The sequence below is a fragment of the Phycodurus eques genome, chromosome 7 (genome assembly GCF_024500275.1).
Source record: "Phycodurus eques isolate BA_2022a chromosome 7, UOR_Pequ_1.1, whole genome shotgun sequence".
Taxonomy (NCBI): Eukaryota; Metazoa; Chordata; class Actinopteri; order Syngnathiformes; family Syngnathidae; genus Phycodurus; species Phycodurus eques.
Genome location: NC_084531.1, coordinates 23874634 through 23901207, shown reverse-complemented (window position 1 = coordinate 23901207; position 26574 = coordinate 23874634). Strand labels below are relative to the sequence as shown.

At 42.0% G+C, this 26574-nt stretch overlaps 1 protein-coding gene across 1 annotated transcript in view; it reads right to left on the bottom strand.

Moving 5' to 3' along the window:
• The window catches only part of pdgfd (platelet derived growth factor d), a 56292-nt gene that overhangs the window by 73 nt on the left and 29645 nt on the right, over positions 1-26574 (bottom strand). Inside the window, exons 2-7 of the mRNA XM_061681562.1 lie at positions 25251-25440; positions 23825-24002; positions 10976-11029; positions 9791-10001; positions 4595-4812; positions 1-2456 (exon numbers count right to left, since the gene is read on the bottom strand). The exon at positions 1-2456 is cut by the window's left edge and continues 73 nt beyond it. Of these exons, the coding sequence (XP_061537546.1) occupies positions 2322-2456; positions 4595-4812; positions 9791-10001; positions 10976-11029; positions 23825-24002; positions 25251-25440 (986 nt within the window). The 3' untranslated portion in view covers positions 1-2321. The remainder of the gene's footprint in view (positions 2457-4594; positions 4813-9790; positions 10002-10975; positions 11030-23824; positions 24003-25250; positions 25441-26574) is intronic.

Sequence of the window (26574 nt, the reverse complement as noted above, 5' to 3'; positions counted from 1 at the left end):
AAAGACAGCAAAAGCAGCACTTGTTTCTTGCTCAAACATTCACTGAATTGACAGAGCTGACGTTAGTTGTGCGATTCATAAATGGAAAAACAGCTAGACTAACTTTCTCATATTCAGCGTGAATGTGGCGCTGATGTGGTATAAGTGATGTAAAATGTGGCACACATAGCTTTGAATGCCATGTTGTTTTGTCGGATTCTGTTATTTATGGAAAGCCACTTTGGTGTGTGCAACACTGGAATGTGCTGACAACACTTTCACACTGAAATCCACAAAACACACAGACAAATATTGTTAGGATATTGTGAGGATTGATTGATTGAAGTTGATGACCTGATGAACATCTGGCTTCCAACCGACAAGAGCATTTACTTGTCAACAGCTTTGCCTGCAACTAGAACAAATGACCACTACATATAGAGAGGTATGGAAGCAGCTGGGCCTTCATATTTGCTACAATGAGTAACGGGAAGAGATTATCTGTGTCAATGTGATATGTGTATTACGGTCAAGTCGGTGCAGCAGCCCGCCACATCCAGGAGATTACACTGTGGTAGAAAATGCATAAATTTTGTTCTGTTTTTAAATTAGTGATTTCTTCAGTGTTCCTGCAGGTATTTGTTGTTGCCTTTATAATGATTGTGCTCCACCAACCTTGCATGGTACAAAGGCCGCCCAAACATTTCAGATCGGATGGCTAAAGAGTCAGTTCAGCATCCAATTATTTTTATCTCTCTTCCGAACAAAAGCGGAGTGCGTGTGATGAGAGGTGATGGCTGAGCGACAACAGAGGACTGTTGTTATATCTCACATCTAGGATATGTATGTGTGACATGCCAGCACACACAGACCACCACTGTACTTGTACACTGTCTCACACACTGTCACATGTCAAATATTCACAAGGTTGTTCGGGCTGCCTGCTTCCACACTGTCGGGAACCGTCCTGATCCCGCAGACAAAAGAAGCACTTCCTCACACACACACACACACACGCATGCATTTACGCATACACTCACTCACAAATATCATCCTATCATCCAATTCCCATAAAAGTGTGCTTAAAAGTGCTAATTAAAAGGTTGTGTGTGAAGAAACTGATCCTTGACAATTGAAAATGCAAACATGAGCAGACTGGCTGAAGGGGAAAATGGCAGAAAATATGAAATAATTTCACCATTGGTAGCTTTAACAGTCTTCAACGCTTCTGAGTAGATATTAAAGTGTGTCTGACAAACTTTTGGTCCAATTATCCAGACGAACATTTGTGAGGTAAGTTGTCACCTGAGATGTCCCGAATCACAAGCTCTGTTCTAGTTTACCCCAATAGTTTTTGACGGGGTTGAAGTCAGGACTTTACAGTGGTTCTTCCATATCAAACCCATTCATCCATGCTGTTATTTATATTTCTTGGTACATAGGGCCACAGTTATGCTGGAAAAGAAGAGTCTTCCTCAAAAAGTTGTCAAAAATGTCTTTATAGGGTAAATAATTCAGAATCAGTGGGATTATTTAATAAATATTGTTTGAATCAGAGGTGTGTCCCACTGTTGGCCATACACGATTGTGTAAGTCATGAAAAAATATTTGCAAACATCAGCCAGGGTTCTGTCTGACTGATTTATTTTCTTCTCTCTCTCTCTCTCTCTCTCTCCCCCACTCTTCTGTGATGTTTTTTTGGGTGTGAGGTGCAAGGTTTTATCCGTGTTAGCAGAATTCCCGGTTAGTGACTGGAATGCCCGGAATGCTCAGAAAACTGGGCAGAGTGCAGTAGCCTGTGCTGACATCTCCTCTGTTTGGTAGTGAGTGATTTGAGAGGATATGTGTGTGTGGATGTTTGAAGAGACACTGAGGGGGAAACAAAAGGGAGGGAACAGGGTACAGATGAAGTAAAGGACAAAGGGATGCTGGAATTCTTGCAGACAGGAATGTGTGCAAAACAAAGAAGGGCTTTGTGGAAAATCAGAAGGGTGGGGAATGCAGTTTTATAAATAACTACTTTTTTAGTCTTTAGGTACAAATGACCATCATCTTGGATTCACAGTCCGCCTCCCGTCCTCTCCTCATTCCTTCCTTCCCAGTGGCTGAAAAGACATCTGGAGAGCCACTTAACTCACGCAATGTATTTCACGCATAGTTCATTATTGTAAGTTTTATGTTTATTCCTCTGGAGTACTTATTGTTACGTAATGTTAAAGGTTGTGCATCATCTGTCAAATCATTTCTTCTCTGCTGTATTTACTGCATAGCTGGTTGCAAAAAAGGTTTGCGGCAAAATGGCAGAAGGTGTCCAACAGTTCAAGATCGTTTGTGTCAGTATCTCAGCGAGGAGGCTGGGAGGGACAGGCACATTCACACTTGTCGTGGTGTGTAAGGAAAATCTCATCGATGACCCACCGGACCCTTGCCCTGCGATGGCGCTGGAACAGAGTGGTCTCCGGGGCGTACTTGAGCACCTAGAAGAGACGGGGGACAATGAGCTAAGACAGTGCAGGACTTTCAGAATGTTTCCTGCGTGGCCATAAGCTATGTGGTCCCTGAGGTCTGAACCTCTGTTGTTAGTGATTGGTCACCATTTGAAAGCTTTGGGTGGAAGATTGGGAATCTGCCAGCCACTTTGGCCTCCAAAATAAAAGTGATTTTCTTGAAATTTGCTTCAGGGGTCACTTTTAACGTGTAAACTGAAAGGGAAGAGATTTTTTTTATGTAATTCCCATCAGCTGCAATGAGTAAACACTGGCTGTGATGAATATCGGGGCTTCCCAAGAGTCAAACAATGGGATAGCACACACAATTCTAAACTAAATCCTACTTGTCTGAAGTCTCATTGTAAGACATTACGGAGAGAAAGAGACAGTGGGACTCAAAAATGAAAGAGTGGAAGAACAAAGAGATGGCAGTACAAGAGAGAAAAGTGAGAATGTGTTATAGTAATGGGCAGGGGTGTGCAGAGACCTTTGGAGGGGCAGGTGCTCAACGTTATAAGGGGGCACATGGGACAAGAGTTTGAAACGCCTTAGCATAGCACTGCAGACTATTCATGAAAACATAAGAAGACATTTGCCTTAAGGACGTCAGGAATGGCAGTTTCTAGCAAAGTTGCGCACCATTTGCTTAGTTGTTAAATTGGAATGATAACAAACACACCGATTACTAATTTGTGCGCAAATTATACCGACAGTATTTTGTGGTCATATTTTAGCATTTTGTTTGCATGTTACGACTATATTGTGGCCAAAATGAAACTCCCATGTCATGCCTGGAGCTCTGCATATGTTAGTGGTTTTTAATCTCTAGAACTGTTTTTGTTTCCAATGAAACACAATTGAGAAATTGATTTTAGATGGTCCACCTCACATTCTCCATCCACGGCACAGCATTGCTTCTCTGTTCTCAAGTACTTTGTATTTATATAGATTTAGTTTTTTTACAGTGAAAAATTTGACACATTAAATTAGCGCCTTCTGCAGTACAGTACATAAAATATCTCAACAATACATTCATAACACTCCTGATCTCGACTGAATTTACCAAACCATTCTCATAAAAGGAACATTTGGTAAAATACAATGAAGTAAAATCACAACTGGCCAGATAATTAACTGTCCAATGATGACACAAGATGGAAAGGAAGTGAAAATGAACTGAACCATATTAAGATTTCCTCAGATTTTTAGTCAAATTGGACTACTTTCGGATTTCCTTAGTCGTCTTTCAAAGCAAACAAAGCCCTTTGTTTGCTTGCTTGCTTGTTTGTTTCAAAGCCCTTTGTGTTTTAAGCAAAACAAGACATTTATTACCTATTGATTGCCTATTTTCGGACATGTTTGGAATCAAACACTAACCCAGTCAATATCAACGAATGCCTGGTCTGCCCAGTTTGAAATCCTAAAGCTGACCAAAACCTTAAATCAAAACTTTGATCAACATATGAGGCTAGGATCAATAATTTTCCAAACAATGTTTCATAAACACCCCTGGCACTGGGATAAACTGAGAGTAGGAATTGGGACGAATGGTTTGATGATGGAAACGCACAAAGAAGAACAGATTTTAACATTGTGCAGAAAAGAATTAGAAAAGGAGAGAGATGAAGAGAGCAGGAAAAGCTGAGAGGTTAAGGTGAGTTTTGGGTTAGAGTGCAAAAAAAGTAGCAGTGTAATTGTAAAACTTTTCTAGTGTGTCGCTAATTAATTGCTGATTTGGGAACTATTGAGTACAACCAATCTGACTATTTGGATGTTTTCACTACTTTTAAACAAATTGCTAGAACATCCCTTTTTGTCTGTTAAGTTCTGTAGAGTTGGAAATGTCTCTAGTAACTTTGGTAACTTAGTTCACTTGGAATTAAATGGGCAAGTTAGAGTCTTCAATGAACCTACCACGCACGTGTTTGGAATGTGGGAGGAAGCCAGAATTCTGAAAGGGCTATACAAATAAAATAGTATTTAATTACGAGTTGTATTATTGTAAAAATAATGACGGCAAAATGAGTAAGAAGAAAATAGTGACTAACAAGTGAATGTCTCTCACGTCAAGTCCCTCCTGTTGTATTGAATGTGTGGGAGCCATGTCTTCATGATGTGCGACGCACCTCGTGTAGTTTGAGCGTGGTCTTGGAGGCCTGACAGGTGCAGCCGTTGTTCCAGTTATTAGTGCCGCAGCCACAGTTGCCGCCACAGCGCTTGACCAGCATGCACCGGGGGAAGAAGACGGCGTTGGTGGCCCTAAGCTCCTCACGCAGGTTTACGGAGTAGTTCCGAGGGGTGCAGCTGTACCGCTTGACATCATCGTAGAGGCGATTGAGGTCAACTGGACAGTGAGGGAGAACAGTGGGATGGAAGATGTGAATCTGAACACTTCACAGTTTATGCCCCCCCACCCCCGTCACTTTTTGTAAATTAACTGTAGTAGTCATCCACTGATGAATACTTGTCAGTAAGTCTTCTGACAAGAAGTCCGTAAGCTTTCGGATTTCGGAGAAGTCCTTTTTTTCGGCGTCATTTACTGTGTAGCTATTTTCTTTCGCCAGTGTGCTTTTTTTTTGCCTGGATCTCAAAAATGTGTGTGAGTAATGGCAATACAGTGGAACCTCGGTTCACAGATTTTATTCGCTCTAACTGAGGGTAATGTTTCGCACTGAAATGATGGAAATACAGTTTATGTCCAGAATACAATTATGCTTAGAATAATACAGCAAAGTGTAGAAATAAGTAACAAACACAAACATGACTCTCAGGTTTAGCTATTATTTATTTGCATTTACGCTTCCTAATAACACTATAGCTATCGATTTGCACTTTGTTTGAAGCCATACTGAGGGCTAATTTAGAGCAAAAAAAAAAAACAGATATCTGCAATGTGTGACGTACAGAGTCAGAGTCAAGGAAAAACTGAACCCTGCATAGCTCAAGATTGTTCGTTATCCAAAAATAGTGCAGAAATCGAGGTTATTTTTCTCCGGAAATATAGTTTTTCAACCGACTGCCAGGTCAAGCGTAAACCGAGGTTCCAATGTATGAGTAAAGAGAAAATCCCTGAAGGGGAGCAGCAAGTGGATGGATTTTTGACAGAATCTACTGAATACAGTCATTGTGTGCATAATCACTATTGTATTCACTTTTCTGCACAATTTCCATGGAAAATAATGGATAGTCAACATAGGAAAATAGAAAACCAGAGAACAATAAAGCGTGGCCTTGGACATCGTGCTTTAATTCAACATGACGGCAAACATACGATAGATTTGCAATATGCTTTTATGTAAAAGTGCTAATCTGCGGGAGAGCTAAAATGTATCTTCTGTGAAATAAGGTGACTCGAGGAGCACACGAGTACAACTGTTGTGGAATACAAAAGACAGAGGAGGATAAAAAGCAGCAATCAGGGCTAGATTGTCCTCCTGACAAAGCTGAAAGTAAGCAGGGTAATCATCACCCAAGGGTGGTGATTACACACATGGACTGTTTCTAACCATCGGTTGTGCATTTTGGTTGGTTGCAGTAGCAGTCTAATTATAAAACTCATTATCTTGAGCAAAAAACAAACAAACAAACAAACAAAAACAGCACCTTAGTCCACAATTGTTGTCTTGGCTGTGATGTCATAACACATACTGTACGTATCTTCACTAAACATTTAACATGCAGTATTTGCATTTTTGCCCAAAATATTTTTTGGAACATTAAAAACAGCTGTGCATGTAGAGCCCTAAATGCGCTCACTCTCTGCATCCCTGAATAAATGAAGTCCTATTCAATAGGTTGCGTCTATATGGAAGGGCTTGTTTTATGTTATTGTGACAAACAATAGCCATGTTTACAAAACTTGACATATTGCATAATATCCATTGGTCAGTATGGCTGTCAAAACCCATGATCATTACACATTTGTTCCTCATGTACAATGATAGATTTTTTTCTTAATAGAAATCAAGGTCAAGGACAAGTATTCTCTTTTTGCTTTGCAGCAGTCGTGTGAACAACCGCAGTATACTTTAGTCTAGGTTTCCTTTAGCGAGCTCGATATAACTAAAATCAACAATGGCAGGATGTAAACGCCCAATAGAAATTAGGTAAGAAAGCAGTTAGCGGATTGAGCAAAATTCATGGATTGAACTTCAGATATCTAGCATGAATAGTAGCCGATCACATTCTCCTTGTTTAGAATGAGCCCTTGCTCCAAACAAGTGATATTGAGATGAGTTAATTCAAGCAACAAAACAACAACAGAACTGTCATGGTCTGTGTTTTGGTTTGGGTTGTGTTTAGTTTTGTTCCATGTTTTCCTGTGTTCCATGTTTGTCGTGTGCTCATTAGGTTGTTGTGTCCACCTGTTCTCGTCTACTTTGTGTCGACCAATCAGCTCTCTCCAGCCACTCGTGTCTTGTCCAGGTGTTCCTCGTTGTCTCGTCAATCTGTTTGTATTTAGTTCCCTGGTTTCTTTCAGTTCTTGTCGGTTCATTGTCGTTGTCACGTGTCTTTGCCATGTCATAGTCGCCAGTTGTATTTATCATTGTGATTAAATATTATTATTTTGAGACTCCCGCACTACGGCCTTGCCTCCCTGCTTCCCTGCAATTGGGTCCACCATGTTCTTGCCTTGTGTTCCTCGCCTTCGCCCTAACCACGTACGTGACAAGAACAATATACAAAACAGCACAATAGCGATTTGCTACCAATCCGCTATTAATGTGACACTGGCTCACATTCACTCATTTCCTCTTTGAATTTGGCAGCTCAGACATAAATAAGCTGTACTTAAAACTGCCTTGTAAACATTTGTGCACTGTATTTGTCTCACAGTGATAAAAATATGTTTTGCACATGGACTATTGTGTGGGAGAGAAGAGGCTGACAGGCCTGAGCAAAGCATAATGCTATAGATAATAAATAAGCAATTGTTGACACAAAGAAAAATGTCTGCCATGGAGGTTCCTCTTTATGACAAAAATCATGTCAAGACAACAATGAGTACAAAAAAAAGGCAAAGGAATATCACTGTTAGGTTTACCAATCTATTTCAGGGGTGTCAAACTCATTTTTGTCACGGGCCACATCGTAATTATGACTTACCTCAGAGGGCCGCTACAACTGTGAACCCATATAAATGAAAGATTACCTCCTATCCTGTAATTACATACAGTATACACATCACATTGATGAACAGCCAATTTTGAAATCAGAAGTCTATAAAAAAACGTTTTTCCACTATTACATTTCTTTTCAAAGGGGGATTGGTAACAAAAAAATGCTTGCAAATATCTCAATGGTATTACACCAGAACACAATGAGCAATTTGGATTTGCTTTCGCGGGCCACATAAAATGATGTGGCGGGCCGGATCTGGCCCCCGGGCCACCAGTTTGACACCAGTGTATTAGCTTATATTTAAAAAATACAGAAATAAGCTTTCCCATTTACAAAAATACTGTATACTGATGAACTGGACCAGAGGCCAAATTCTTCACAATGTAATTCCAAATTAGGAGGCCTTCCCATAACCTTCCCATTTTTATCCTTAAATTTAAAGGGGACAAATTATGGAAATTTTACAAAGTTATATTAGCCATTCATTTATTCATTTGCAGTCCGGACACAGCGGGGTACAGTATCAGAAGTCCCATAATACCATAAAAAGTCACTCGATTTAATTGTCGCTTTTTAAAAAAATAGGCAGGTTGGAAACTGTACTCAGCATTTGAGGGATTTCTACCAGAGTGTGACAAGTAGATTTTAAGTGTGGTTTAGAATATCTTTATCGTTGCCAATATACTGTACTGTATAATGTTGTCACACCAACAAGGGTACAAGCTCATTTCAATTAGGTTATTTTATTGTTAGGTTATAGCAGCAATTTCTTTTCTTGGTGTTTACAGCTTGTAGAGTAGGCTATATTTATTGGTTTAGCTTCTTTAGCTTCTGACCTGTCAGTTAACATGCAGTATGCCTACTGCTGTTGATTTCTATTTTTCTAATTGCCAAGGAAACAAAAGTATGATTAGTTAGCAATTACAATATGTATTATTGTGCTTGTAGGTAGGTTACTTGGATTTAAAACTCATGCAATTGTAATTATGATCTGACTTGGTGTCTTTAAGGGAACAAAGGAGGAATGTGAGCTAGTGAGGATGTGTGTTTTAATGAAAACAAAGCGAAGCTGCTGACTGCGGCACATTTCTGCTCCGCTGCACACGCTGAATTTCCAACTAGAGTGAGGTGGTGTGTCGTATCAGCGACCTGCAGCCACTACTACCTCTGAGGAACTGCAACATGGGACAATCATCATCTAACAGCACATACACAGGCCTTGATAATTATGGATTTGCTGTCGAGCTCAAATATTTACCAGAGAACACCGAGAGTGAAATTATGGCAGGAATACTGTATATGGTTGGAGAGATGTGATCAAAATGAATAATATTTGCTACCAGCCTGTAGATTTCTTTGAGTGAAGTGACGACAGTATGTGCCAAATTTACTCTGACATATCTGCTGCTGTATTTTCTGTTCGTCATGAGGAAAGATATATTGCCTCAGTGATCACTTGTTGTTATCGTAGGCCTCACAGCGTGATGAATCTATACAGACTAAATAACAGTAAAGAGGAAACTCCAAATTTGAGCAGACTAGAAATTGTAGAGTTATGAAATCAACTTTTTGGAAAATATTTGCCTGAACTTCCCAAAATCAATAGAGGGCTAAACAATTATCATGAAATGAAAGCTACTGCCACAAAGCGTGGCAACGAAGCATGTCTCTGTCTGGACTGCTTAACACAATATGGTTAAAGTGATGCTAAGTCAACTTAAAAAATAGACGAACAAATAGTACGCCTCATAGTCCACTATTTGTCCTGTGTAAAGAAACAGTAAACAGTCCCTCGGTGCATGTACTGCATAACAGATTGTCATTAAAGTGGTCTTATTTTAAATTTGGCTTCGCTCTTGTTTTGTTTTACAAAACAATAGTTAGCGTTTGTTTTACAAAACAAGAGCGAAGCCAATATATATATATATATATATATATATATATATATTGTGTAATTTTATTTCATTATGCCTTTCAACTAGAATTTGTCCAATACAGTCGAGACGAGTGTTTCTCCTATTAGGGTTTCCTTTACCAATAACAGCTTTAATAAAAGCAGTTAATAAATGTATAACTCTGCAATGAGTCTACAAGCACAACCACTAATCATAACCTGTAAGACATTTAACCCCACGAATGGAAATACGAATTGCTCACTGATGGGTGTCGATCAGTGGTCTTATATGGACTGTATAACATACCTTTATTGTGCCTGCTTCCCAGATGATAAGCCCGGGATCTATAATGAATGTGTGTTTGCGTGTAGATGCTGTCCAGGTCCTGTTTCCAAGTGTCTGGGTTCAACGATCTGAGAAGCTGTTCCACAGTGTCAAAGGCAGCAATGGTTCGATCCAGGTCATCTAATGAGAGAGGAACCTCTGTGACTGCCGCCGGCCCAAAAGGACTGCTATCCTAAGAATCAAAGTCAAAAGACTAAATTATTCCAACAAATTTATTCACTAAGTCAATTAATAATTTGTGTATTCAATGTTTTATGCAAAAAAATGACTGCGACAACCCAAAGATTACACGACAAAACCAAATAATGCAGGACATTTGTATTTTACTGCACTGTTTTTTAAATGTATTTTTTTATCCACGTGTATGAAATAAAGCGTGTTTATCTGTCTCGTCAACTGTAACAGTTCTCAATATTATCTTGACGCACATTGACTATAACAAGATCCCTAGATCAGTTTGAATACTTAAACTGGGACAAAACTTTGCACATGTATCCCTATGTAGTAGTGATAATAACACATTGTGTATACGTCCACACACAGGCATTCCATGCAGAAAATGTGCCATACACAACAACGCACGCTAACTATTATGATTTCACATCAATGACCACAAAGTGCTTACACAGAGACATACAGAAATTGCTGGGATTACAAGCACTTCCAAAAAAACATGAGTCTAAAAAAGCATGACATTTTACATCTCAAGCCCCATGTACAACATACACAGTACGGCGTATGCATGAATCGACTGTGTGCATGTAACATGGGGCTGTGCCTTGGTCCATGCATTATGGGTATTATGTCATCATTATTAGTATGACCATAAACATTTCGTTGCGCTTAAGAATAGCCATACAATGTGGTGGGGGTTGGATGGATGACATATTATATGTTTTAAACCGCATGGTTTGCGCTAACACAGATTTGATGATAAAACAAGAGGTAGGGATTATTTATTTATAAATTATAATACTGAAAATAAAATGAAGGCAATGACACTTTTTCAAATGGACGGAATTAAATTCATGTGTTGCTGACCAGCACCTTCTCTGCTTTACAATTCTAATTACATTCCAATGCAAATGTCCATGAAATTTTATACTCAGGAGTTAAAACCATTCATACAACCTGTGCATGACTCACCGACATGGTGACAGCCTCCCAGTTGGTTTGGGATGCCGGCAAAGGGGTATCAGGCTAGAGGGAAGGAAAGCAGTAATGACTGATCAATTGATTGCTCAAGGTGCTCATTAGTTATTTATCTTCAATACTTTGGGGTGAATCTCTTTACACCCTATTGCAGACATACTCAAATGCAAATCTGAAAGGGCCACAAAAAATTATTCCAATGAGTCAAAAATCCATTTAGTGAGGTTTGGACAGACCATATGCCATAATACTGTACTAATACATAAAACAACAACAAAAAGACAAAATAAAATAAAATGGAGCCCAAAATTCAAATAAGTAGTTGAATAAAGCAAAATATGTCCCTGTCATAAATCTAAAACAAATAGATCAGGAGGTGGTTAGGATTTTTCTTTTTAATGTAAAATATATATTGAGGCTTCACACTTCACATGTGTGTGTGAGAGAGACTTAGCGATGAATGTACAGCAAATTTCATTATTAAAATCATGTAAACCACTCTAATAACGCATTCTGATGCAAGAGGTAATGGCTAATGCTAACAAGGCACTTACAGCATACTTGTGTGCCGCTACTCACTTTGTCATTGACTGACGCACACAGCCGGACAAAACTTGCAATCGGGTACGCACACTCTAAATTCCACCAACTGAGTTGTATCCTCTTCCCCTTTAAGCTCCCATGACGTCACTGCCCATGCAAAAAGACCCATGAACTGGACCACTTGAAGAACAAATACACAAATTAACACGAAAATAACAAATACTTTGCGCACCTGAATTATAGAAATGGACATATTTTCATTAACAATGAAAGACTTTGGCGCATTTTCTACAGTATCTTTGGCATGGAGACAAGTCCTGCTCTACACATGCTGACCTAACCAAAACACATAATAAAGGAAAATATTTGTCATCGTGGCGGGCGCCCACCTTGTGCGCCACCAGCCTCATATTCACAACGAATGGGCTGCTGTGCTGTGCGAAGGGTGGCTCACGGACATACTACTACTCTGAGAATGCCGATCTTGTCTGATCTTGGAAAGGGTCGTAACAGTTCGTGGCCAGCGTTGAATACCCTTGTTCTATTCTATTCTTTGTCACGCACATGTATATTTACAATCCACACAAAAGAATTATATGCGCATGGATGTAAGGAGTAAGTGGTCGGATTGACCGTGTTGGGCTCCCGACCCGTTTGGGACTTCACTTCCTTGCTCAAGGGCTCTATGATAGTCTTCAATTACAATGCCAGTCGTCACAGACAGTCTTTCTGCTTGAAATACAAGGTAGTGTCAGGGAACAGTGAAATGTGACCATGCAGTGCAGCGCCTGACTGTGGCTCCGATTTGCTTGCTAAATTCCTTTTTATTAGTTTGACCAACTAAATAAATGAATGTCAAGGCACTCCATCCCTGATTTTCAAGAAATGTGGCAAACAAATGGGTCCCTATTTGTCCCTTCCGCTAACAACACCCTCGGGCTAACGTGTTGTGGAGCTATTGCATGGCCTCTAAACACATGGACATGTCCTGTCACTACAACCAAGTAGCACAGAGGAGGCATCTTAATCTGATGACCCAACCACCTCACCTCGATTCTGTGCTTCAATTGGATATCTATGCTGTACACCTTACCCTGCAGCTTAACCTGCCCACATAGGAAACCCATTTCTGGTGTTTAATGCCTTATATTTCAATTTTCTTCTTTTCCTTTCAGGTTGTCCCGTTAGCGGGCGCCTCAGCGTGTCATCCTTTTCCATGTAAGCTATCTCCTGCATCCTCCTCTCGAACAGCAACTGCCCTCATGTCTTCCCTCACTACATCTATAAATCTTCTATTTGGTCTTCCTCGAGCTCTCTTGCCTAGCAGCTCCATCCTTACTACCCTTCTACCAATATACTCCCTCTCTCCCCTCTGGACATATCCAAACCATTCAAGTCTGCTCCCTCTAACTTTGTCTCCAAAACATCTAACCTTAGCTGTCCCTCTGATGAGCTCATTTCTAATCCTAGAGCAAACCTCAACATCTTCATTTCCGCCACCTGCAGCTCTGCTTCCTGTTGTCTCTTCAGTGCCACTGTCTCTAATCCGTACATCATGGCTGGCCTCACCACTGTTTTATAAACTTTGCCCTTCATCCTAGCAGAGACTCTTCTGTCACATAACACACCTGACACCTTCCTCCACCCGTTCCAACCTGCTTGGACCCGTTTCTTCACTTCCTTGCCTGTTGGCGCTAAGTATTTAAAGTCCTCCACCCTCGCTATGTCTTCTCCCTGTAGCCTCACTCTCCCGCCCCCCACCCCTCTCATTCATGCACATATGTTCTGCTTTACTTCTTCACTCCTATCCTTTCTAGTGTATGGCTCCACCTTTCTAACCGTTTTTACACCTGCTCGCTGCTTGCACTGCAGATCACAATGTCATCTGCAAACATCATGGTCCACTGGGATTCCAGTCAAACCTCATCTGTCAGCCTATCCATCACCACTGCAAACAGGAATGGGCTCAGGGCTGATCCCTGATTGAGTCCCACCTCCACCTTAAATTCCTCTGTCACACCTACAGCAGATCTCACCACTGTTCTGCTGCTCTCATACATGTGCTGTACTATTCTAACATACGGTATTTTCATGACCATAAGGTGCACTTAAAAGTCTTAAATTTTCTCCAAAATGGACGGGGCGCCTTATAATGTGACACGCCATATGTGTACACAGAGTTCCAAAATCTGTAAATGTTGTGTGACTTTGATGAGCGCTCCGCTTGACTGACTGGGAGCATTTCCTGCCGACACGCTGCTTATATAGAGGAAAGGCGGACGTGACTGAGGACAGCATGCGGACGTTAAAGGGGGAAGGGTGCGCGTGACAGAGGACGCTAAAGGCACGCCCCCAGTAGGTATATATTGGGCACCAGCACACTTTTCCTTCATTCTCAGGCATCTTCTCACCAGCTAGAATTCTGTTGAACCTGGTAAAACTCCACAACCACCCTCCTAGATGGTTCCATACCTCCACAGAAATGTCATCAGGACCAACTTCCTTTTCATTTTTCATCCTCTTTAAAGGTCAGATGACAAATATGTTATGGGGTCAGTTAAAATTCAAATTTTCATTGTTTATATGTTATATATAACTTCCAGCAAGTTTTCAACTGTAGTTTAGCTAAAAATGAGGTTTTTATTACACATATTGAGCCCTCCCCGAACATACCCGAAGCTCAAGACACCGGCGTGTGGTTACTCTATCCACCACAAGGGCTACCGGAAGTGACGTTGCAAATGACAAACACAGCGCGCTACACACTATACGCAATGGTGAGCAACGTGTTGGAATATGTGGAGGAGGAGGATTTCGACATACAGGAGCACCCAACTGTCAAACCGTACGTGTTTGAGCCGATCAGGAGGTCGGAACCTGACAGTGACGACAACGAGCAGCCAAGTAGCAGCTGTACAACAGAAAAAGAGAGTGGCCACTTGGTCGATGTGACGGTATGGCAAAAGCTTCTTTTTTTATACAGTCATGGCTAGAAATAATGGCACCCCAAGGGTGCCAATATTTTTTAGCACAACTCTACATATTATGTATTCATATATTTTTCAGTGACACGGCACAAGCTTTTACATATTATGCAGTATTCCTATATATTGTGTGCCCCTCGCTCGAGTAGCTTTATAACATGCCGCACAGAAAGTCTTTGCCGTGTCTGTTGGCTAGTCATATAGGCAAAAGTACAGACGACAGTACTGAAAAGTACTTGGTGGGTCTTTTTTTCCTCCTGCCCAGTGCATAATAATCATACTAGAGTCGTAGGTTTATCCAAGGAAATCCTCACCCTCTTGTCTGCGCCGCTTCGCTGCTGCACCGTGGCGGCTGCGAGATTTAGTTCTCTTGCTGGTGGTTGAGGTCCCGATGGCCTTAGGAAAAATAGTTGCCATGGCAGCTGGTTTCAGCCTCTGCTTAACTACACCTGTCTATCCAATGCTTTCTGCTAAATGTTACTCAAAACAAGGGGATGACTCTACTTAGCTGTAAAACAGTAAAACAGTACAATCTTGGGCCTAGTGAAGTTTGATGATGTCAGTAGACAGTGTCATTGGCAAAAAATAGTGATCAAGGAGGTATCTGAGGAAGGTCATAGCTTGCATTGTTGTCAATGAAAATATATCAGAATGACTGAAAAGTTATGTAGCAGGTGGTCCACCATTCATCGACACCCTTTGAGGGGGATGTAAATACAAAGATAATATGAGTCGAGATTTTAAGTGTGACCTTTTGTTGTTGAACCTGAGTTTCAAACTTTCATCTTTCTCCTATTTTCAAAAGGCTGATATCATTGGAAAACGTGCTAAACACAGAAACAGACAACATAATAATGATGAACTGATTAACTTAAAGTAATTTATAAAAAGCTAAGGTTTTCCGAAATCGTCACGAGTCGAACAGCGTTTGCAGTTGGCGGTGTGGTTTTATTTGGCTCTCAAACATGCATACAAAAAACAAATTAACAGTTCAGAATAAACACAAACTCAATAAATCTACTTGCTCTAAAGAGAAATTACGGAGTCGTGAGTAAAACTAGGACACGTGGTCTGTGTCATTAGGAGTGGTAAAGTAAATAATGCGTGGTTTTAGTGTATGTTTGATAAATTAAAGTTGAAGAATTTCAAGGTGGCCCTTGCATCTGTTGATTTTTTTTTTTTGGGAGCGGCCCTTTGTGCATCCCTGACTTAGAGAAAGTGGTAAAATGACTTTAATGTGACAAGTATAAAATTTGTCAGGCAAAGACCAATTCAATCCATTTCAGGCCCTCACACATAAAATCACATTTGCTATGATCTGCTTCTTAAGTCTTTATAGCATCTCTGGTGCAGATGGGGAAAGAGCACCTATGACACACCAAAGTCATTTTGTTATTGTGTACATCTGCAAATGTTAACATGAAAGTCTGTTTTAGTATGAAAAAAAATTGTTGAACAAATTCTGGCATGTGGCTTTTTAATGATTGTGTTCATACATGCATCTCGACCAGCTGCATAATTGAGGTCAGAGGCTTTCCTGTAAGAGTGTGCACGCGTGCATCATCTCCTTTTAAGGTTAAATGCATCATGCCATGCACATCTGGTCTACTTCGACAGCTTTTACGAACATTGGTCACAAATATCAAACGGATTGTGGGAAATGTTGGAGTACACAACATTTCCTTTTATACAAACCCCATCACCTGACCCTCAGATGATCGAACCTTCCCTCTTTTTTCCATGTAGTTTGATTGTATGATGTATGAAACAATATTGGCCACTGAAAAAAATATCAGCAAGTACAACGTTATTGCTGGTGGAGAGAGGGCACTCACTTATTTACAGAAGCAGTCGAGTGTGTGTGTGTGTGTGTGTGTGGGGGGGGGGGGGGGGGTTGGGGCACCAGAGAGCTGCCCTTTACAACCTCCATTTGGGACAGTCGGACAGTGAGACAGCAGAGGATAAAGTGTGTCGAAGACGGCCACGAAGGCCCCGGCATTTCACTGTCGACGTCAACCTCACAAAGCCAGTTATCAAGAGGACACTGACGTGAGAAAAAAGACACTCGACCCTCCTAAACCGACTTATTGCCGTCTGTTATTATTTTAGTTGTGTTCATGACACAAACATTGGGATACAATGTGGTGGTTGTCTATTTGACCATTTCAGCTACTTTTTTAAAATCCCGTGATGGAGCTGCCAAAAAGTTGTGACATAGTTTTTTTCTCCACGTCTTTGTGTTGTTCTCCTTTACAACTTATCGTCCTTCCAAGCCCACCATCCAATTATAGCCAATGTAAAGCTGATTATTGATTTTATAAGTGTTACACATCCTGTAAAAACTGTGACAAAGCAATAACGGTACCATATATGTTTTTCTTTCCCAAGCTTTATGTTTCTAACTAAATCCAGTTCAGTCCATGATCTCTGACTACTTCTACACTGTCTCCTTCTGTTTGCCTCTCTCAGTGCAGTCATTTAAGTCTTTAGCTGACTTGCTGATATAATCTCAGACACCTGTTCTCTCTTTTCAGAGATGCATCCTCTCTCCTCCTCCTTCCCACTTGCTGCCTCCACATCTCCTCTTATCAGTGTGACAGCTCTGAAGAGAACAAATTAGACCTGCTAGCCACACAACTTCAGCCCCGCTGACGAGAATGTGTGTACACTATTACACAAACAAGAAATTGTACAAATGGGTACAATTCATCAACAGGGTGATTAGATGACAATTTGACAAGGAGAGCGAGACGATATGGAGAGCGGGAAAAGAGTATTTTTTTTCTTAAATGTGTGCAGAATTAGGTGCAACTATAGCGCTTTGCATGTAAAAATGCCAATGGAAGCGAAAATACCGGCACATACTGTATGTACAGTATGCTCTGCATAGCAGAGCCTTTTAGCACGGATAGTAATGACAGCCAGCTGTGACATCAAAATGAAAGCAAAGGATGTCCTACAAACGCACTATTTCTCTCTGCAACTTGGCCTTGCGTCGTACCATCCATCCATCCATCCATTTTCAACACGGGACGCTGGAGCCTATCCCAGCTGACTTCGGGCGAAAGGCGGACTACACCCTGAACTGGTCGCCAGTCAGTCGCAGGGCACATATAGACACGGACAACCATTCACACTCACATTCACACCGTCACTGAGTGGGAACTGAACCCACGCTGCCTGCACCAAAGTCAGGCGAGTGTACCACTACACCATCAGTGACTGCGTCGTACCATATGCTTTCCTTTTTTTTTTTGCAGATAATGATCAATGTTCAGCCCCATCTGTGACATAAAAGAAGCCAGACAGCATCTTAAAATGACTTTCTGTCTCTCTCTTGCTGTTTCTCTGCTCCTTTTCCCTTTGATTGCAAGATGAACATCAGAGGTCCTTTCTTTCTTCTTTCAGAGCTCTTCCTGACAAAACGATTAAGCTGATCGATCTCCTTATCTGCTCATTTGACAACCCATCCATCCATCCATTTTCTGAGCCGCTTCTCCTCACTAGGGTCGTGGGCGTCCTGGAGCTTATCCCAGCTGTCATCGGGCAGGAGGCGGGGTACACCCTGAACTGGTTGCCAGCCAATCGCAGGGCACATAGAAACAAACAACCATTCGCACTCACAGTCATGCCTGCAGGCAATTTAGAGTCTCCATTTCATGCATGTTTTTGGGATGTGGGAGGAAACCGAAGTGCCCGGAGAAAACCCACGCAGGCACGGGGAGAACATGCAAACTCCACACAGGCGGGGCCGGGGATTGTACCCAGGTCCTCAGAACTGCGAGGCTGACGCTCTAACCAGTCGTCCACCGTGCCGCCCATTTGACAACCATAAAGAGATTTTTTTTCTGTCGTAACCCCTAGAGTACCTTAGCTCCATCCATCCATCTAGCCATCCCTCGAGCCATCCATGTTTTATTGCTTATCCAGCTCAGGGTCATTGTGAAGCAGAAGCCCATCCCAACTCAGTGAGAGGTGCGGTACACATATACCGTGGATTGTTCAGCAACCGATCGCAGGACAGGAAAACGATCATTCTAGTACCCAAACCAGAACATGCAAACTCCCCCCAAGCAGAGATCCAAACCCAGAATCTTTTGCCTCTTCGATAGATGCGCTATCCACATGTTCCACCGGGATTTGCCAAGAAGATGGCGCCTACCAGTGTGGTCGACTCGGTAACGCGCTCTCTAGTATTGTCTTTGTTTTTGTGTTTTTCGTCCGTCTTTGGAGACCTTACACGACTCACTTACACAAGGGGAGACCTGCTAACCATCAAGGAGGCTACTCCGGACTTTCTGTCACCAACTTTCGAAAATCCGCTCAGTTTTTTCCCCGAGTTACTCACCGGAGCGGCGTCCGCGGTTTTCGGCGCATGGATGCGGAAGCGGCGCCACAGAGGAAAACGAGCCGGCATTCAGGTGAAACTCCGCAAGAGAGGACACAGATTGGCGTTCCCGTCGATCCACCTCGCGAATGTACGCTCCCTACCCAACAAAATGGACGAGCTTCATCTTCTGTTAAAGACCAGTAAAGACTTCGGACGTTCCGCGGCCATGTGCTTCACGGAGACCTGGCTTTGCGACGCTGTACCCGATGGCGCCGTCATGCTTCCCGGCTTCAACATTCATCGAGCGGACCGCGACATGGAATCATCGGGGAAAACGAAGGGCGGCGGGATATGCCTCCATACAAACGAAAAATGGTGTACGGACGTCACGGTGCTCAGCACACACTGCAGCCCGCATTTGGAGTCGCTGTTTTTGAACTGTAGACCATTTTACTCGCCACGTGAGTTTGCATCGTTTATACTGGCTGGAGTCTATATTACACCACAAGCTAACACGAACGCCGCATTGCTAACGCTCGCCGAACAAGTCAACGAAATTGAAAAAAAACACCCGGACTCACCCCTCATTATTCTCGGGGACTTTAACAAAGCTAAACTCAACCACGAACTCCCTAAATACAAGCAGCACATCGACTGTCCTACCAGGGAAAATAATACTTTAGACCACTGCTACACTACGGTAAAAAACGCATACCGTGCTATACCTCGTGCAGCCCTGGGCTTGTCTGATCACTGCTTAATTCACTTAATACCGACGTACAAGCAAGAACTTAAATGTGCGAAGCCAACAGTGAAAACAGTCAAAAAGTGGACCAATGAAGCCAAGATGGAACTTCAAAGCTGTTTAGACTGCACAGACTGGAGTGTCTTTGAAAATTCAGCTGGCAGACTGGATGAATATACGGACACTGTCACATCCTATATCAGTTGCTGTGAAGAGGTTTGTGTACCAACAAAATCATTTCGGACATTCAACAACAACAAGCCGTGGTTCACTGCTAAACTTAAGCAGCTTCGCCAAGCTAAGGAAGATGCATATCAGAGCAGGGACAGGGCCCTGTATAATCGCGCTAGAAACCAGCTGACTAAAGAAACTAACATTGCAAAGAGGATCTATGCAGCAAAGTTGGAAAAACAGTTTAGCGCGAACGACTCAAAATCAGTCTGGCATGCATTCCAATCGCTGACTAATTACAAGCGACGATCCCCCCAAGCTGAGAACAATAGCACACTAGGCAACGACTTGAATACCTTCTATTGCAGATTTGAAAAGGACAGTTTCACTTCACACACCCACCCGGCCGCACCCGCGACCACAACCACACCTCTGACTTCTGCGTTAACCATCCATGAACAGGATGTGAGACGCATCTTCAAACAACAGAAGATTAACAAAGCGGCAGGACCGGACCATGTGTCCCCATCCTGCCTCAAAGTCTGCGCGGACCAGCTCGCTCCAGTCTTCACTCAGATCTTTAACAGATCTTTGGAAATGTGCGAAGTTCCATCCTGTTTCAAACGCTCCATCATCATTCCAGTCCCCAAGAAACCTGCAATCTCTGGTCTGAATGACTACAGGCCTGTCGCTTTGACATCTGTGGTCATGAAGTCCTTTGAACGTCTCGTGCTGGACCAGGCGTCACAGGTCTGGACCAGGTGTCACAGGTCCCCTGCTGGACCCCCTGCAGTTTGCCTACCAAGCAAACAGGTCTGCGGATGATGCAGTCAACATGGGACTGCACTTCATCCTAGAACACCTCGACAGTGCAGGGACCTACGCGAGGATCCTGTTCGTGGACTTCAGCTCAGCGTTCAACACCATCATCCCTGAACTCCTTTCAACCAAGCTTCTCCAGCTCAGCGTCTCACCTGCCATCTGCCAGTGGATTTACAGCTTTCTGACGGGCAGGACACAGCAGGTCAGGCTGGGGGAGGCCACCTCATCCACACGCAGCATCAGCCCTGGGGCGCCCCAAGGTTGTGTCCTCTCTCCGCTGCTCTTCTCTCTCTACACGAACGACTGCACCTCAGCGAACCCGACTGTCAAGCTCCTGAAGTTTGCAGATGACACCACTGTCATCGGCCTCATCAAGGACGGTGACGAGTCTGCATATCGACAGGAAGCGGAGCGGCTGGAGCTGTGGTGCAGCCGACACAACCTGGAGCTGAACACGCTCAAGACTGTAGAGATGATCGTGGGCTTCAGGAGGCATCCTTCGCCACAGCTGCCCCTCACGTTGTCCAGCTGCCTTGTGTCAACCGTCGAGACCTTCAAGTTCCTGGGAATTACAGTCTCTCAGGACCTGAAGTGGGTGACCAACATCAACTCCATCCTCAAAAAGGCCCAGCAGAGGATGTACTTCCTGCGGCTTCTGAGTAAGCACGGCCTGCCACCGGAGCTGCTGAGACAGTTCTACACAGCGGTCATCGAATCAGTCCTGTGTCCTTCCATCACAGTCTGGTTTGGTGCTGCTACAAAAAAGGACAAACTCCGACTGCAACGGACAATCAAAACTGCTGAAAGGATTGTCGGTACCCCCCTACCCACCATTGAGGACTTGCACGCTGCCAGAACTAAGACAAGGGCGTGCAAAATCCTCTCGGACCGTCTGCACCCCGGTCACCAGCTCTTCCAGCTCCTTCCCTCAGGTAGGCGCTACCGATCAACGCAAACTAGAACTAGTAGACATTCCAACAGCTTCTTCCCTCTTGCGATCAACTTCTTAAACACCTAACCTATAATTCCATTACAACAAGCTGGAAATTTATTGACTTGAGTTCGTTGTCACATTTCTGTGGGGCCAATTATGTATTACTCGTGCACTCACTGTAGTTGTCTCGCCATGCTGCACTATTTGCATATACTGGCCACTCATGCCAGAGTAGCATCTGCTCCATTTGCACACTGATTGAGGAGTATCTGTAACATTTGCACAACCAACATTGTCCCAGATGATCGCACTACTCGTCACTTTAAACCGCATACACTCCTTGAAGTCTCAGCGCCCTTTGCACAATGGTCATTGCACCGGACTATTGCAATATTAGTCGTTCGAACTGCTCTAAGTGCTAGAGGACTCTGCATCTTTTTGCACAATTGTTTTTTGTCAATGTCTTTATGTCCCCAAAGTGTTCTGTAAATTGACTGTCTGTTGTACTAGAGCGGCTCCAACTACCGGAGACAAATTCCTTGTGTGTTTTGGATATACTTGGCAAATAAAGATGATTCTGATTCTGATTCTGATAATGAACCTGATGTTTTCTCCACTGAAGATGTTCTTATGTTAACCTGTTGGCTACCGTACATCTACACGACACCAATATAGGAAAAATGTGATTTATTTATTTATTTATTTTTTATTTTCATTTTGAAGGGACTAATTTTGCTGTTTGGGCTGCTTCAAAAATGAAAATAGTGTAATATGCAGCAAGGCCAATACCAAGCCTGATCAAGCTCATTATCTTGAGCAGCACAACAGCCTTGTTTGTGTTCCCTATTTTCCATCATTGTTCTTTCTACTGAGTTTTTTCGTTCAAGACAGGAACAATAAAGTATTTTTTTTTTCATTTTTAACTCAAACTGTCACAGAGTGTGTGAGTGTCAGCATGTGATTCGGAAGAGATGTTAATGGGTACTGCAGCAGAGAGTGAATGTCACTGTCACTGCACTCAAAGTCCATTTTGAGGCTACTGCTCCTCAGAGATCTATGAGGCCATCCGTGGCAAATCCAGATGGAAGGACCTTTACCCCTGTACGACTCTGGAGATAATTATTCAAAATTGGGCACTTGTGTGGCATATGGGCCCACTGGTTGAAGGGGCAGATTGTGACGCAGTGTGCCGTCAAAGTACTATTACATACGCAATCTAGCAGCCATGCCAGTGAACCTCTTTTGGGTCAGTGTTTTTTTTCCCCCCCAACCAAATTGAACTGATTCAAATCAATTCAAATTCAAATCTGGTTTGAGGTTACTTCACCACAGAGATCTGTATCTGTGTTCAATATAATTATGAGCAAAAAAAAATAAAAAATACTGTAAAGGACAACACAAGATGCAGTTCTGGCCAGCCAGGACAAAATTGCACAGCCTGTCAGTATCCTATCTAAAATATTCTTTCAGCAGTGTCAAGGAAGTTATTTTAAATGTGTGAAGAAAAAAAAAATAAAAAATTCTTGACACGAGTTTCATTAATGGATTCAATATGCAGTGGAACCTATTAAGTTGTACAGTTCAGAATTCATTGTCAAACGTACTGTAACAGTGGTTAACTTATTTTTCACCGTGGTACTGTATGCGAGTTATTATTTTGAAACATTGCCTGTACAGTTAATTAAGTTTTTATGACTGTTTTTTGACCCAGGTTTCAACCAGGAATGGAGTTTCACAATGTCCATTATTTCCCATGGGAAACATTGCTTTGAATGCCAAACAATGTCCAACAGCATCCTAGAACAGAATTGGCTTTGACTTGTGAGGTTCCACTGTAAACTTTGAAAGCTACCAACGTCTAGTTACGTGTGACAGCAACTAGATAGCAAGCAAATATTAGTTTGACTTTTACAAAGGGCCCTAAAGGATGCCAGTACTTGAGCAAGGCAGCAAACCCTCAGGAGGCTTGCTTGTCTTTCGCCTCCATACACTGACATCTCCTCGTTCATGCGTCTCAATGAGCTCCTCTTTGTTTTTTGTAGCAAAAACACTGAATCCGCATTCAATTTATCCTCAGGGAGGGCTAGTGAAGGGTTGTATACGTTGCAGATGATTTTTTTCTGATCATACATCACTTTTTTTTTTTTTAATTAACGTACGTCTATCTCTCTCTCCCCTGTAGAAAATCGAAGGAAACAGTGTGAAAGTAACAGATCTAGCCAGATGTGACAGTCGTAAGAGAACAACTCAGAAATCATTTGTGTCAGCTGAGTGTGTATGTCGGTGTGTGTGTGTGTGTGTGTTTGTGTCTCACCAGATATGAATAGTAGACTTTGAATCCTGGCTTTGCTACAAAGTAATCATCAGACTTAAAGGTGATTTTGAAGATGTTGGATTTGGAGTTGAGACTCGGCGGTGCTTTCTGGCCACACCAACGACCCCAAATTATTGTGCTGGACACTGATTGGTCCTCCACTTCAACAAAGTCATACCTGGGGTAAATAAAAGGCGGAAGACACCAACAATAACATCAGTAAGTATATGACACAATCTGAAAATCACATTCATGGCTCATGGCTGACAAAAGAAATTCATCAATTACAGTGATAGAATTGTTCAGCTCAAATTAAAGACAATTTTGAGTGAGACCCAAGAAATATTGCAAAATATTTCTGAGAATATTGGATATTATGTTGAACCTTGGCTATTATGTTGAATACAGATGTTAATTTTGGAAATAATGTGCTTACCATGATTTGAAAGTTGACTAGACTCTCTTTAATAAAACCTTGGATGACTCCATTAATTTGAATAATTTCTTTATGAACGTGCTTCAGTCAAAGAAAGGCAATCGATTCTACCCAACTCTTTGGGCATTCTTCAGTTTTTAGAGTGAAGATGCCAATTTTCAGTTTAATATCAATTCTGACCTTTCCTTCAGGCTGTGGAGAGTTGCAACATTCAAGCGTTTTAATTACTTGTTCAATTCCGTCCAAATAATTGGTGGATCCCCCTCTTCGTCAGCAGTAATTGTTTGTTCAATGTCTGTTAATGAGACACCTCAGGTGCTGGCTCACTGATTATATAGCAACATTGCCTCCATCTTTGTGTCACATCATCTGTTTTTAGCATCATTTGCCCTTCTTTGTCTTTCAACAGGTGAGAGTTTGGCTTGCATTCTATTGTACTTAGTTTGTACTGGATCTGTAGTTCCCTTCTGTATCATTGCTGTTATAAGATTTTCCATATATTGACGTATATTTATGCAGAATTCCTTAGCTACTTTAATCTTGTCTTTACATTGTCAATATAATTCAAAATGTCATGTTTATTGAATATTTAGTTTATGTTTTGTAAATGCAGTATTAGCGAAACAAGTATTGGCTGGAATTACAACTTTAATGGAATACAGCAGACATGTTGATAAAAGCACCAGTGGTTGTGAAATCTATCAAAAACACACATATTTAAAATGGAAGTTCTTTCTCCTTTCAAAGCTTTTTTCTCCTACGCCTACCCCCCCGCTGTTGCTCTCCCTTGTTTTTTTTGCAAAGTGCTTACAAAGGCAAGTGTGCTGCATATGGTTATTAAAAAGTTTAGCTCATTTTGTGAACTCTCAAGGACAAGCTTGTTTGCCAAAAAAAGTTAACTACTCTTTGTCTCCCTGCTATGGACATCCATCTGTGTTCTTTTTTTTTTTTTTTTGAACTCCAACAATTGATATTTTGCTCATCTGTTACCTGCACACATTGTTCTCTGCCTCCTCAAGGCCAAAGTGACCATCAAATTCCAAGTGTATCCTGCTTCCCGGCGGCGACACCAGTGTCCATGTCAACAGCAGATTGCGTGGGTATGAGTTGGGGAAACGTGGGCTATTGATGACTCCGCCCAGCGATGTAACGGTGATGTTGTCCCCTTTTCGGTACAAGTCTGTGGTGAGACATTTTGTTGTCCATTAGTTGACATACAAGTAAGCATTCAGTCATGTCGAAGCTGGGCAGAGTTCTTTCTATTCAAGAATTTTAATGTCATATGAACAGAAAAAAAAGGTGTGCCGGTGTTCACTTCACCAGTTTCCCTTCACACAACGCTAAAAACAAGATTTAAATTAAAAAAAGAAAAAAGAAGAACATATGGATATAAGAAGATATATATAAATGTCTAAGCAAACAAAGACATACATGTACATAAATATTGTATCTAGGCATTGAGTAGTAGATGAAGCCTTTATAAGTGCAGGAAACTTCGACGTTCAAGAAGGTTAACTCTTGTTAACAAGGTAAAAGCTAACCCAGCGTTGCAAGTTTTTTTTCATTTTTAACTCAAACTGTCACAGAGTGCGGGAGTTTCAGCATGTGATTCGGAAGAGATGTTAATGGGTACAGCAGCAGAGAGTGAAGGTCACTGTCACTGCACTCAAAGTCCATTTTGAGGCTACTGCTCCTCAGAGGTCTATGAGGCCATCCGTGGCAAGTAAATATAATACAATATTAGTATTAAAAATAAAAGTATTTCCTTGATGATTTGCTATTTATCTATTTAGTTAATTTCAAGTTGTTTCTATGTACTGTTAGCAATGTATATGTATACATATACAACATATATAATCCATCCATCCATTTTCTGAGCCACTTCTCCTCACTAGGGTCACGGGCGTGCTGGAGCCTATCCCAGCTGTCATCGGGCAGGAGGCAGGGCACACCCTGAACTGGTTGCCAGCCAATCACAGGGCACCATTCGCACTCACAGTCATGCCTACGGGCAATTTAGAGTCTCCAATTAATGCATGTTTTTTGGGATGTGGGAGGAAACCGGAGTGCGCGGAGAAAACCCACGCAGGCACGGGGAGAACATGCAAACTCCACACAGGTGGGGACGGGGATTGAACCCCGCACCTCAGAACTGTGAGGCTGACGCTCTAACCAGTCGGCCACCGTGCCGCCGCAACATATATAAGTGCTGTGAAAAGTATTGGCCCCTTTCTCAAATTCTTATATGTTTGCATAGTTTCCCCACTTTAATGTTGAAGGTCATAAAACAAATATAACCCCAGTGAACTTAAAA